Below are 15,003 nucleotides of genomic sequence, written 5' to 3'. Positions count from 1 at the left end.
CAGTATGCTTAGGGTTAATGCAGCTCGGTCGGCTTCGAGCCCACTGCCTGTGCCACGATCCAGCAGAGCAGAGCTCTCTGCTATTGGCTGAGGGCAGGGGAGGGAGGCAGAGGAGAAAATCCACCGCTTAATTTAGGCAGTGACGAATGGGTTGCTGTGCAGGATGTTTCACTCCTGCATGCCTGGGGTGATGCAGATGCTAAAAAGGGAAATGCGTTTTCTCATTGCATCTTCACAAGCAAGGTGTTGTGGATGGCAGCTCACCCCGGCTTGCATCTTCTAATGAGGCTGCTTAAGGTGGCTGCGGGGTGGAGTTCTTAATCGTACATAATATTAGTGTCATGCTGCTTTCCCTTGTCCTGTCCCCCCACTTTTCCCTGCTTTTGGGATGGCTGACTCCACGTTCAGCTACAGCTCTTTTGTCTTTCTTGTCATTTGCTGTTGTATCTGGACACGTAAAACAGCTCAGAAGGGTGTCATATTTGATTCTAGAGCAGAAGTAGCTTAAATATGTGAGGGCATTTCCTCAGATTGAGCAGGCCTAGTCAGAGTACAGGAAAGGCACAACAAGTTGTTCACTATCTGGCAGAGAGCTGTTCAGGAGGTTTTTGCTTTGCTGAAAAATGATGCTGTCAGCTAATGCTCATATGAGAGAGGGTAAATTCATCTTTTCTGCACAATATCTGAGCAAGAGGGCATTGCCTGTGGAGGCTACAAGGGAGGGACTTGCAGCTGTTGGTGCCACAGGCATCCACTGCACGTATCAGCATATGTGTTACTTCACTTTTCTTAGGAGAATTAGTGCTGTGGACTGTCTGATCTTAAATATTCCTTCAGCTGAAACAGAATTCCACATATTGCTTTTGTGGTATGCTTTTCTTTATATCCTAAATACTCACTCATGCATTTTAAGCAGTACCTTGCACTTCCCCTCTCCTCTGCACTAAGTTGGCCCAGCTGGATGGGTAGCTGTGTAGTGAACGGCAGCAGTGAACAATGTGGGTTATATGACTAAAAAAGAGCTGAGCAGAGCTTGGGGCTACAGGGGCACAGTCTGTTCAACCCAGGTGGGAAGCCAGAGACAGAACCATGCTGGAAACCATTGAACAAAATTTTGAGGGAGGGTTTCCAGATTTTTGTGTACAGGTTTGGCCTGACATATGGTTGTGGAACCTCACGGTTGTCTTACCTCACAGCCCTTTTGTTTGAGACATAAGCTGGTTATAGGCTAATGCAGGTTGTGCCTAGTGTGATACTGAGACCCTGCCTGATGACATTCAGCCAAAGGCTTTAATATGCTTCATGCAAGCCCAGGGTCATAAATGGCTCTTATTTGTAGAATTTGGATTAATAAATGGGCTTTTCTTTGCCCAACCCTGCTTTATTTGCTCTCTATTTTGGGAGATAATAATTACTAGCTTCTCACCCACATACTGTTCTGCGAGAATTAAAATCAGGTTTACTTAAAAGTCATTTCAGCCTGATAAGACTGCACAGTTTGCTTGCTTTGATTTTAGGCATTCGTTATGTCAGCAACTGGAAATAATGATATTCACTTACTCTTTCTGGGTTCCTTAAAGTGTTTCGCAAAAGTGAGTAAATGTCATTATTGCTATTAAATAGTAAAAACATACAGTCAGCCCCTGGTATCACACATGGATGTAGGAGCTGTCAGTTGGGAAACACCACCTCTGGCTTTCAAGAAGCAAATAAACAGGCCGACATAGTTCATGGATCTCTCTGTCCTCCATGTTACTGCTATTTCTACCAGTAAAGATTGATAATGGGCTGGGTAGGCCTGCTGTAGGGCAGTTCTTATATTCTGACCACGTTATTCTGACCACGTCAGAAATATAGTGAAACAAAGAGCTTTGAAAATCTATTCCTTGGTTCCATATCTGTGAAATTTCAGCTTTGCAAAGCTTTTTTGGATAAAGCTGAAAAAAAACATGGAAAATACAGCAGATTTTTGGAGGGATTATTATACCAGGAATGTATCACAGTTTGGCAAGAGCGTAGGTCAGGAATGTGGAAGCTGGCACAGCAGGGAGAATCAGTTGTGCTAGGAAGCTGAGAAACTGGCTGTTTAAAGCTGCAATTCAGCACCCACTGAGATTAGGGGGAGTTCTTATTTATTGACACAGTTTATAGATAAATGGCACGTTTTCAAGCTGGAAGGAACCCCAAGAAGTAATGTTGTATCCTCCCCAAACCATAGCAAGATTAGTGTACCAAGGGCATGCAGACAGATGTTTACTTGGCTTCCCTCTCAGCCTTGTGCTATAAACTTCAGAGCCTTTCTTGCTGACCTGTTCTAGTCTTTGCTGTCAATATGTAGTAGCACGAAGCCTTGAGCTGGCATGTAAGAGCAGAGGGATCCATTCTATGCTGTCAGTCCTTGTCATTGCATGGTTTCAATTTGTAACATTTGTCCTCTAGAGCAAAGCCCTGGGATTAGACCACTTCTGATTGCTTTTCAAGTTCAAGTCATGTCATTGGTCCCTGATTTGCTCTTTGTTACAAGATATGGTGCTTGAGCCCTTATTCTTCAAGGATTTGAGGAGATGAAGAATACTGATAGACAATGGACAAATAGCAACCTGGTTTGCAGGAATGCCCATCATACACTTAGGGCTCTCATTGCTCATTATCCAGCAAACAAAAGCGAGGCCCTCAGTGTCAAAAGGAGTGGTTCCTCTTCCTGTCAGTCGTGATAATAAGCTTAGACTCACCCTTTTGCAAGGTGTGGTGTTACCTGGGCTGTAAAATCACGAGGAGATGGTGTCCAGGCTGTACCTGTTCAGTCAGCTGGAACTGGTCTTGGCTTGTGGCTATCTGTTGGTGTTTCAGGCGTGGGGAGAGAATGTTACATTCATGAAAGGGACATTGATTTTGAGATAATAAAATACAAGAAAAGCTTTGTTCCAGGCTGTCTCCTCTGTGGCTGCCAAGCATGTCTCAGTTGATGGGCATTCCCTTTCTGCTTCACTGCTCTTGCAGGCCTTCCCTCCATCCCCTGCAGCCAGACACAGAAGTTCTAGCACAGTGCCTGCAATTCAGTGCTGCTTCCCTCATCAGTCTCTTCAGATCTGACCAGGAGATCTCTGAGTATCTTATATCTGAGTGGAGAGGAATGGGAGCTCGGGGCTGAAGCAGCTTTGTGATGTGACGTGAGAGATAGTGGCATCCTCAGGGATGGAGGGCATTTGCTGGCTCTGGGCTTCAGGTTTGCTGTCTGCCTTCAAGTTGTCTTCCTGAATCACAGAGAAAACTGAGCTATGACTGCCAGGTCCCTGAGTGAGAGTCCTCGTGCCTATTAAAGACTATGAGAGCTGCTGTTTTCCACACCTGCTGGTGGATCACAATATGCCCTGTCATACAGCATTTAGTGCGGTCATACTGCTGTCACCATCACCTCAGTCCCTTGCTAAAAAAACCACTCTGCCTGTTCCCTGGCCGGGATGTGCCACCACCACTCACTGTCGGGACGGACATGTGGGCTTTGCTGCCACCCAACGGGGAGTGCAGGGCTCCCATCCCAGCACCGCTGAAGCAGTGTGGATCTGAAAAAAACTGATTCCTCTAGAAGGTATTTTTCTAAGTGGTGCTTTATGTAGCTGCTTCCTAGCAAAATCTGAGGTTTGTACTGAGCTTGCCTGGCAGTCATTGAAACACAGCATGAAAAACAGAAGAGAGACTTTCTGTCCTGTTCTGACTGTCTGTACTGAAAAAGACTACAAGACCTGGGAGACTCTGAGGAGAGGAAGATGTTTGCGTAGCCATGGAATTTTCCTCTTTGCTTCCCAACAGTAGCAATTGCTGTGTGGTTAATGAAGATCAATGAACCAGATAACTGACAACAAATGCAATTGTTTGTTTATTTGCAGATTGTGCTGGCTGTGGAAGAGACATAAAAAATGGACAAGCATTGCTAGCTCTCGATAAGCAGTGGCACCTGGGGTGCTTTAAGTGCAAGGCCTGTGGGAAGGTCCTGACTGGGGAATACATCAGCAAGTAAGTAGCCTCTGCATCTCTCCTGCACTCCTGGCATGAGTTCTTGTTGCTGGAGGAGAGAGGTTCCAGCAAAGTTCACCCTTCAGAATCCAGTTCTGATTAACTTTTCATATGCACCAAAATCTTTGCTCTCAATTGGAGCTAAGCTGGAAAGAGAAAGTATACTGGAAAGGAACAGCTGGAAGGTGGTGATACTCTGTATTTAACACCAGTAAGGAAGGGAGTGTATCTCCACATTGCCATAAGGGGTTGAGGGAACTCCTACATGTGTTTTCTGTGTTAGCTGGATACAGCTTTGTTCTATTTTACTTTTCAACTTTGATGTTGAGGAAAAAGGTAGGAACCTGCCCACTGTTTTCTTTTGCTTGGAAGAGAGTAAATATGATGATGTGATTGACCTGCACTGTTTCTCAACACAAATAAGCAGCTGCTTACTCTTTGCATACTACCAGATTTCTTTGCTAAATGGTTTCCACTCATCCCCATAGGCAGAGTTCCACAGATGTCTCTGGAATTGTACCACCTATAACTTTAGTTTGGAACAGGTTGCCCAGAGAGGCTGTGGATGCCCCATCCCTGGAGGCATTTAAGGCCAGACTGGATGTGGCTCTGAGCAGCCTGGTCTAGGGGTTGGCGACTCTGCCCATGACAGAGGGGATTGAAACTAGGTGATTAATGTGGTTCTTTTCAACCTAGGCCATTCTGTGATTTAGAAGGACTGTTGTTAAGATGAAATTTACTTCAGTGGTTTGTGCTTTGTCTTTCTGAGGTGGAAACTTAAGGGATAGTTATAAATCAGTGGTGAGAATATAATTTTTCTTCTTTCTTTTGCTACAACATACATCTTTGGAAATCTCTCCTATTTGGCTATTGCAATTTGTAAGAATGCCATTGAAGAGAAGGCAAGAAACTAAGTCATGCTGTAACCTGTTTATTAAAAGTGGTTTATACTTTGTGGTTTTTCTTTTTTCAGAGATGGTGCTCCTTATTGTGAAAAGGACTATCAGGTTCTTTTTGGAGTCAAGTGTGAAGCATGTCACCAATTCATTACTGGGAAAGTACTAGAGGTAAGTGCTTTGTAAACTGGAGTTCAAGATTTTGGCCACATCCCATTATGTCTTCACACAACTGCAAAGAATGCAAAAACTTCTCCTAGGAAAGTTTTACTGCTGATCTTAGAGTAAAGGTACTCACTTTCAGAAATATTTTTATATATCTTTTGTTGACTTTCAGTTGGAGACATCAGTGTTCTCTTTGCATCTGGCCAAATCACTTTAGAGCTGTATATCTTACGTTGTCACTACTGTCTCCCATGGCTGTGACTAGTCCTTGTGAGATGGAATCCTTGAACTATGCACAGATCCCTTCATGTCATCACAAAAATATTTAATGAACAAAAATGCAGGGGTCTTTCCTTGTGCTGTTATCATTGAGATGAGAGAAGCAAAACTGCTGCCTCTTTTCCACACAGGACAGCATATTCAGTGGAAAGAACCTGACCTTCAGGCTTACGTCTGGAGCTGGGCTCGTATAGCTTAGTTGCTACTTTAGTGATGTTTAATACTCAGCCCTCCTTCCCTGGGGTAAAAATTAACCCCACATGCACATAAACACAATTCCCTTTACATAATAAAGTAAGTTGAAGAAATGTGAGAAGCAGGAAGAACTTCAGTTACAGGTGTATTTTTTTGAAGAAGAAACTGGATTTATTTATTAGGGAATAACGAAAAATAGTGGAAGAGTTACTGAAATAAAAGCAGCTGTAATTTGCTCTTGAGGGTGTATTGCATGTTATTGTCTTTGTCTACTAGAAGTGTAAGGCTGTATCAGCCCTCATCAAAAAAGTTTCAGTTTTGTTGTGCAGTGGTAACAGCTTGACTTTCTAGGAGGTTTAGAATATTAAGCAGGCTGGCTGCCCCCAAATGAAACACTGAGAGCTGCCCCCAAATGAAACACTTGAGAGCGTGCCCAGTGCAGCTGTCGCTGCTTCCACTGAGAGGGAATAGAGTTTTTCAGTTAGCCATGCTCTCAGTCTTCCTCCTTTGCAACATGCACTTAATTCCTTTAGACTCACACAGATAAGTAATGAGAACAGTCTGAGCTTTCCCTCGAGTAGAAAGGCCATGTCTCTGGTTTTTATCTGGAGGTCTACTACCATCTGCTTATCTATTCCCATCTACTGATGAGTTTTTCAGTTTAGTATTATGAATTGGTGACAGTGTAGTTGGAGTGGGAGGCACTGCTGGAGAGAAGTAATTAGATTTGTGAGACTGGGAAGCATAAAATAATTCTAAAATAACTTCAGATGCTATTCCTGCTGTTATTGTATTACTCGGAACTTATCCAATCTGTTGCTCAAAGCAGTGCTGTCTACTTAGAAGCATGGAGATGAAAATAATAAAGTGGAAGATTCTCTGAGTCTGTGGAGAGCTCTGAAAAAAAGAGCCAGGTTTAGAGCCTTTGTGGTATGGATGTGAATGTAGAAAAGTTGCATTCCTGTTGCTCTTTTTAATATCAATGAGAATGAAACCTAGCTTTCTGAAAGGATCTTGAGCTGTATCCTTTCAGAGCTGAATCAGATGAAGGTGGGAAAAGATTAGTTTAACTGAACTAGGACTCAGCTGTCCATCGTAACCTACTAAAGTTCAGGTTAACAGAGACTTTGTGTCCCACACAGAACCTTGTTGCAGTTGTTTGGGCCAAAGTTGGTAGTTCTTTCTCTTCTGATGGCTGTTTATTGTAAGAAGAATAGACAACATTTTGCTGAAATAGGAGTAATGGAAAAGGCATCTAACCTCATGTAAGGGTCAAAATTAGAGAAAATAGGGATTTTCCATTTGATATAGCCTCTGCAGAATCAGAATATCTTCGTGAATTAGAAACAGACCCTTTGATGTTACAAATATATGGAAATATTGATCATGTAATCATCTTAAGTTGTGGTTCAAGCAGAAGTTATAGTCTTACCAAAAGGTTGTGATTATCTGAGGCACAGCCCACAATAATACAGTAGAGGGCAGCAGTAGTTCTCGATATACAAGGAAGACCAAACAATAAAGCCTGTAGAAGCTGACTGACTCCCATAACACAACTGTTTCCTGATATGTTTAAATGATGTTTGAAGCTGACTGCTATGTGTCAGGTGTAGACTGGAGCAAGTTCTTAAAGACTTTCACCAAAAAATTTAGTATTCTGTAGTCATGGAGGCCATCTGGAAATTGGTTTAACTGTTAGCAGCATGGATAGTCTGTGAATACAGGTCTCCTGGTATCATCTGGGAATGCAGGTATGGGAGAGATGTTTAAGCACTTTTTTTCATTAGACTGCACTTGAAAAGATGCTCAGAGAATACAACTGATGTTCAATAATATGTTAGTGGAACTATGGACTAGTTTCTTGGCTCCTCCTTAGAAGTCTTTTATACTGTCAAATATCACATTTTCAGAGGGGCAGTACTAAAGCCTTTGAATTAGACTAAAGGTGTAGTAAGTGGAAACTTACGGTGAGAAAATCATGTCAGCATATGTGTCCCACTGAGCAGAAAAGGTAGTTTAGAGGATAGGGTCAGTGCATGACATAAATCCTCTGGTAACAAAGAAGATGAGAGATCAGAAGCAGCCAGGGCTGCTTGTCAATTACATGTTTGTTCTGTCAGGAGCAATATATACTATTTGGTGATCTTCATCTGAAGAGATGATTTGCAGATTGGAGGGAGGTAGGTATGTGGCACATCATATGCAGACACTTCCCTCTCGTGGATCAGAAGCAATCAGCAGCATGCTGGTTTTCCTAAATGGAAAGTTTGTAAAAAAGCAGGAAAACAAAACAAACATGAAAACATGAAACTGAGCTTTCTTTGTGGAGGCTGGTGCTATCTGCTTCTTGAGTAAGAGTTAAAAATTTTTAAAGAAAAATTGAGATGCTGTGTGACATTTCAGACTTGCAGCTCCTGGTTGCTTCTGTCCCTCATTGTTGCTTAGCACCTCTGAAAAATCACGCCTTCAAACTTCTACACTGAGCAGTCAGTAAGGGAGACAACCACTGATGAAGATGATGTGAGCCAAAGAGACCTCATCCCAGAGGGCACCTACAGCAAACTGGGTTGGAATAGCTGATGTTTCACAGAACATAGAATTCCTTAGGCTGGAAGGGATCTTAAATCACGTTCCGTTCCAGCCTGCTGCCATGGGCGGTTGCCACCCACCAGATCAGGGCCCAGAGCCCCATCCCACCTGGCCTTGAGCACCTCCATGGGTGCAGCACCCACAGCTTCTCTGCTCAGCCTGTTCCAGTGCCTCAGGTTTGAGTTCAGGCCTTGAGAGTTTCTCCAGCCATTCTGTAAAAATAATTTATTTGCTCAGTTTTAAAATCCATTGCTAGAAAAACTGTCTTTTTTTTTTTTTTTTTTTTTTTTTGCTTGTATCCATGTATCATGCAAGAAATTCCTTTTTTTCTGACTATTTGTGACCAATTTCAATAGCTGTAAAAATTATGATGTACATTTAAGTCAAATCAGATATTTGTCATGTTATTTTGTACGTAACTTCCTGTGACAGATAGCTGCAAATAATAGATGAGTCTGCATGCCACCACAATGAACGTGATGAGAATTTCTCTAATGAGAAATCGGTGCTGCAACTTTCTTTGGAGTACAGATACTTCAATACTTGAAAAATTTCAGGCTCCCGTTGTCAAGGCAACAGAGATCAGTGTTGTTCCTTGGTTTTTCCAGCAGAAAGAAACCTTCATTTGTGGAAAAACTACCGATTTCCTTTTAAGTACAGGGAAACACATTTATTGTCAAACAGTAATGGCATAACAGGCAGCCCTCATTATTGTTACACCTTCCACTATGCTATTGTTTTTATAGCTTCAAGGCTTGCCTATTGAAAGATGCCCATCTGATCCTAATCCTACAAATATCTGTGTAGATGGGTGAACTGCTGCGTGTATTTAGCTATTTTAAAGACACCAGCTTAAATCATTTTTGTCTAATGTGTTTATCATACACAATGTAATTATTCCTCCAGGGCTTGATTTAAAATATGTTAAATCACGGAGAAGCTTTCCATTGAAAGCTTCAGAGTACAGTGGATCATGCCTATATTCATGCATATCATTTGGGCTTACCTAAAGTGTTTTATGAAGCTCCTAAGTAGTTCCTAAGCTCCTTTTAGTTCTGCAGAAAGAAGACAAGGTGAAAACAGGTGAATAACTTACATGAAATCAAGCAAAGCCTGAAAATGAGAATCAGGTGTGCAGATTTTCACCAGTTTTCTGTTATGAGGGTGTTCTTTTTTTATAGTACTGTTGTTGTTTTTTGCTGTAAATGCTGTGTATTTGATCTCATGATCGAGATATATACACCTTATATATCTTGATCATGATCAAGATATATACAACTACCATATCTACTGTCAAATCCCACAACCATCTGGCTACTCTACACATTTGTTTTTTTTTAATGCTACTCGCTTGTTATTCATTAGCAAATATAAAACCATTTTGTGATTTTTTCCTGGCAATGCATGGCTTGAGTTCCTGTTGTGGTGGGCTGTTTCCTGAGCCCTGCTGAAACTTGCATGCCACCTTCTAAGCAGTGGCATGATGCCATTTTAACAGATGGCCCTGCAAAGAGAAATGTCAGGGAACCAGAAATCTCCTTTGACTTCACCCTGCACAGCCAAGTTTTATGTATTTCAATACAGGTATTTATTCTGAACTTCCCCTTATTAAAAAGAGGTAGCATTTACCACGAAGGAAGCTTAGTACTTCTAAATGTTGTTGCTTTAATGTGCCAGAATTTAAAGATGTTTAATCTGTACTGCATGTAATTCAGAGATGCTAATTAGAAATTAATAATAATTTAAAAAGAAGAGAGAGAAAAGGCTGCTATGGAAACTGGAAACTGGATCCGTATTTAAAGGCAAAAAATGTGAGCCTGTACGTTTGTTCAAGTGTTGATTTCATGGCTAGATTTAGTAGCTCCCATGAAATCATCATTTTTGTCTTGCAAAGATCCATGGCATACAGGTTGTAGTTCGGTGCTGCAGTACATTCCTGTGTCTGGTCCTGCATTCTTACACCTCTTGAGGAATCACACAGAGAATCTCTTAAAACAAAAATAGATGTGTTTTAATTCCTTTTAGAAGTGTGAAATGAAAGGCAAATAAATTCTTCAGTTGAACTGAATGTTGAACAAGGCTGCTTTCTTAGCAGTTATCCAGGAGTATGACAAAATGTGTCATTTGCCAGGTTCCGGTTATTCAATCTGTTCTAATAAATCAGGTCAGGGTGATTTAAAACGCTGAAGAGCTTTTATAAAGGAAGCAATGTAGAGCAAAGGCTGGTGTGGTGGGTCCAAAAGAGTTCAGTTTTGGTTGTGTGTTGAAGTGGTTATGAGGAAAATTGCTGAACAATGTATTAGCACTCTGCTTTCATATCACCACACACCTTGTAGTCTTGGGAGAGAATTTGCTCTCAACTGTGGCTCCCAGTCAGTGTTATCACCTTCCCACAGCATAAAAATGCAGCAGCAGGAGGCTGCACAGCGCATGAGAAGAAGCAGAGGCACACAGTGCATGCCTTGTTAGTTCTGTGATTTACTTTGTGTTTAGTTTTACTGCTCTTTAAAGAAATGGGAAAACATGAATGTGTTGATTATACATCCCCAGGTATGTGCTGAGAAAGCAGCAGCACGTGCTGCCATTGTTTGCTCTGCATTTGCTGCCATAGGCAGCAGGTACATACAGCACACAGCACAGTGCACACAGGGCTTTAGATGCTGGTAAATACCTGATAAGAGGTCAGAGAGGTCGGCTTGCGGTCCCCACTGCACACTGATCAGACATTACAGCGTGAGCCTGAAGGTTTCTCTAAGAGCGCAGGGGGACATATGTGCAGGGAGAGCAGCACCTTCCTGCATTAACCTGAACCTGAACACAGTCTCAGCGTAACTAAATACTTCTGACAAAACTAGACTAACACCCAGGAGGGCTGCATAAATTCTTCAGAAGCTGTGAAAGTACCATTTAATAACTTCCAGAGCCAGAGAGCGCCGGTTTCACACTCGATGGACACCTGTCCCTGAGGGAAGAACACTGGGAGCTCTATCAGCATTAAGCAGTGACACACCAGCGATGAGAAACGGTCCTGCCCCTGCCTGGGCCGGGATCCTTCCCCTTTTCCTTCCCTCGCAGTGGGCTGGCCAAGCTCTCAAAGCACGCAGCTGCTGGGGCTGGGGGCTGTCTGTGGAGCCTGGGGTCCTGCTGGCAGGGCTGTGGGGAGGCTGCCTGCAGCGAGGAGACATGGAGTCACACTGAGCAGTTCTCTAAAGGTAAATGTCTTCCTGTGAATCTGGGTCTGGACTAGAAGGAAATAGGTTTTGTATCTGGGGAAGGGAGGCAGCTTTGTGATGCGACTGAATAGCTTGTCAGTGCTATCAGAAGGGAATGTTTGTACTGGTATTCCTGTGCTCCAGCAGAATTGCTTTTACAGGCTGTGTGTAATTTCATGTTTTACATGGAAAGCGTAGCTAAAGTATTTTTAAACTGCCAGGAATAGATGAGCACAGCACAGAGCTGTTTCTGAATGCAGCTGAGTGCAGATGCATGGAGGAACAATACGCTGCTTTATCTCAGATATTTCTTAATATAGTATGTTGGATCTTCTGATTGCTTCTGGAGAATTGCTGCATCGCAGTGCAGTTAGTTTGTTTCCAGTTTCCCTGCCTTTGAGCTTAGAAACATGTTTTATCAGTTAATGTCAAATATTGGTGATGCTTGTTTTGTTTTTGATGTGTGTTTGCACAGAGATAGGGAAGTGAAAAGTTTAATAATAGCTCAGGGATCTGAGTATGTAGTTCAGGCAGCTTGTCCGTGCTGCTGAGTAACAGCATAGATTTAATTCAACCTATATTTCCCTGATGAAAAATGTGCTTATGTAATTGCATAGAACACAACACCATGCACAGAGTCAGAAATCTGCAGTTAATATACTTCCAGAAGTATAACCAAAGTTGCTTGATGTAAAACTCTTTCAAACAGGATTTTGGTGCCTTTGCTTTTTGAAACTAGAAAGATAAAACTTGGCAGGAGGGGTACCTGTATTTGAAAAAGGCTTGGCATAGAAAGATAGCAGAAGAGATTATCTGAAGTTGATGGAGCTTTGACAGAAGTTGAGTTGCTGTGGTGTTACCATCAGAAGGCATTAACTTCCCAGCAGCAGTGTTGAAAGGATCTTTTAGTCAATTCAAACATCAATAGAAAAGGGAGGGATGTTAAGGGGGTGTATGAGGCAGTGAATAAGAAGAGCAAGTTGCAACAAGTAATTCAAAGAAATTAAGAAATTACCAATTAAAACTTCCCTATTGCCACAAAGGGACTTGTGAAGTCTTGCAGGTGCTTATGAAAATATGATTTATTGCTTTCTTGAGTACAGTTTTGCTGACTAAGATATAAGTTTTGCCTAGGACAATAGCTTTTTCCTTTTTGTTTTAGTTGAACATTCTCTAGGGTGTTCTGTGCACCAGATGTTACTGAAAGCAAGCTGATCAAAATCCTTAGACATTTCATTAGATTAATTTATATGAGTATAAGTTTGTTGCAACCAAATGCTACCTTTGTGAAATGTAACTATTGCTTGCATCGTAGCAGCATGCAACAGGTACTTAAGTCAGGTAGTTTTTCCCTGTTGTAGGGAACGTGTAACATATATTGCTTTATTAATCATAGAAACATAGAATGGCCTGGGTTGAAAAGGACCACAGTGATCATCTGGTTTCAATCCCCCTGGTGTGTGCTGGGTCGCCAACCACCAGACCAGGCTGCCCAGAGCCACATCCAGCCTGGCACTGAATGCCTCCAGGGATGGGGCATCCACAGCCTTCCTATTTTGAAGTTACTTTGACCAGTTTAATTTTTCCTTAACTGAGATCACAATGAAAGATTTTTACAGGATTGTAGTGTTTCATTTTTAAGTTCTGCTATTGGTGGAGAGTTTGCTGCTGACTTGTAGAAGAGCAGGATAGGACATACACCTGTCCCCAGTAAAAAGTAATTGGTGGGAAGAATGCAGCAGGAGCAGGTTTGAAATTGGAGAGGTAAGGAAGAGCCTGCTGGGGCAAGTCTGTGATTGTCACACGTTTGTAACTGGCTCCAACCAGGTATTGCGCTTTGTGCCTCCTCTGTGAGGATCAGTTCTCTCTCCTGTTTGCTGTGTCAGGATAATTCCTTCATAAAAGTAATAAATAAATAAAGACTTTGAAGTCTGGAGAATCAGCACCTGACTGTCTTTACTGAACAGGTGCTTTGGTGATCACCTGGAGCATAAAATCAATAGGGTTTAATTGCACATGGGTGTGAGTCAAAATGTTAAGCGTTTAACTTTTACACTTAGGATTTGGAGAGAGAGATTTGTTACATGTACAGATGGATCTATTTCTGTGAAGTAGTTATGTCCTGGATGAAAACTGTTATTTTCTGAGCAGTGAGGAGAGTAAGAACAGGGGCAGCAAGAACTTCAAGGGTGCTTCTGAGAAGTATATCTTCACATGTCTGCTTGAACTGCTGCTTAGGGGCAGTTTTGGAGATGCTATACTCAAATGAAACTTGAATGGCAGCAATTTAGACATCCCTTTTTACTTTATGTCCTGTTCTTTACCATATTAATATGCTATGTCATGGTTATTTTGTTGGAATAGTTTTCCTGTAGGAACTGGTAACCTTGGTTTGATATGGGAGTGAAGGAAACAATGTAGGGAGTAAAATTCCCATATCTTGGCTCTGACAAGCATACACTGCTGTGTTGTTCATGCCAGCTACGATTCAAAAATGTGCTTGCACATGTAGCAGGTAACATTGCAGTTAATCTAGGATAAAGTACTTTTTAATACTTGTTTATAGCACTGCAGAGCCACAGTGCTCCACTGGCAGTGCCACCTGGGATCAGTTGGCTACAAAAGCAAACTATAGTCCCCAAAAGATAAAAAAATTCCTTATTCCATTCAGTCCTGGTATATTTTCCTGTTAGAATAATCAGTGAATCTACCAGGTACAAACAAGCATATGTTGAGTGCTTTATTTCCACTTAGTTTCTTAGAGGCTACCTTTGTTTTATGTTCTCTTGTTATTTTCTACTGATGTACTGTGTGTGACCTCATGCTTAATTTCTTTTCCCCCTCCTTTGGCCTTCCCAACTTTCATTTCTCTGTTTGTTTTTTTTTTCTTTTGGACACTCCCTCTGAACTGAATGCAGACATCAGAGCAGAGAGAAGGCTTGGCTGAATTGCATGCCAGAGCTTGTATGGCTCCCCTGCGACCTACTGACAGAAAACTGGAAAGACGTTTTTGTATTAGATTAGCAGGAAAGTCATCTGCAGATATTGGGTGTAGTAGTATGCTGCTCAATGGTCATGTAGGGCTCTGACTGAGAATGAAGTTCTTTGTTTGGTTCTGCTGCAAGTGATAATTTTGATCCATGCTCCATCTCACACTCTCACAAGCTCCATCAACAGGAAGTGCTTTGCACTTGTCCACAGAGCAGACTGGCAAGAGATTTGCTGAGCCCTGCACAGGACTGTTCTCCCAGCCAGGCCCGTTCTGCAGAGCCCCTGGTGCAGCCCCAGCAGCAGCTCAGGTCCTGATGCAGATCACCTTGCCCCATCTTCTGCTCCTGAGTTTGGACTGGCTGCTGAGCCACAAACCACATCAGCAGAAGCTGGCTTCTAGTGGCAAAGCTTCTGCTGTCTGGGATTGTTGCTGCTTTGCTGAGGCAGCTGGAGAAGTAAATTTTCAATGCAAACTGACTTAACTCTATTAGAAATTTCTCTGGTGTGACCTTAGCTCTGACTGTAAGTATTCTGCTGGTCTGGTCTGAACCTGTGCTCCCTATGAGCAGTCTCTGTAATGGGTTCTGTCTTTATAAAGCCATTGGAATGGATTTTAAGGTGAGAGAGACTGCTAAAAGCATCTTGCTTGACCTTCTCCTTTT

General features: G+C 42.2%; 1 protein-coding gene across 8 annotated transcripts in view; it reads left to right on the top strand.

Moving 5' to 3' along the window:
- The window catches only part of ABLIM1 (actin binding LIM protein 1), a 174,656-nt gene that overhangs the window by 104,064 nt on the left and 55,589 nt on the right, over nucleotides 1-15,003 (top strand). For all 8 annotated transcript variants that reach the window (XM_048947030.1, XM_048947026.1, XM_048947029.1 and 5 more), the window contains exons 5-6: nucleotides 3,888-4,014; nucleotides 4,988-5,081. In XM_048947030.1, coding sequence (XP_048802987.1) covers nucleotides 3,888-4,014; nucleotides 4,988-5,081 — 221 coding nt within the window. The remainder of the gene's footprint in view (nucleotides 1-3,887; nucleotides 4,015-4,987; nucleotides 5,082-15,003) is intronic.

This window comes from Lagopus muta, chromosome 5 (assembly GCF_023343835.1).
Source record: "Lagopus muta isolate bLagMut1 chromosome 5, bLagMut1 primary, whole genome shotgun sequence".
In the NCBI taxonomy this organism is placed as follows: Eukaryota; Metazoa; Chordata; class Aves; order Galliformes; family Phasianidae; genus Lagopus; species Lagopus muta.
This window is presented reverse-complemented; position numbering and strand designations above follow the sequence as displayed.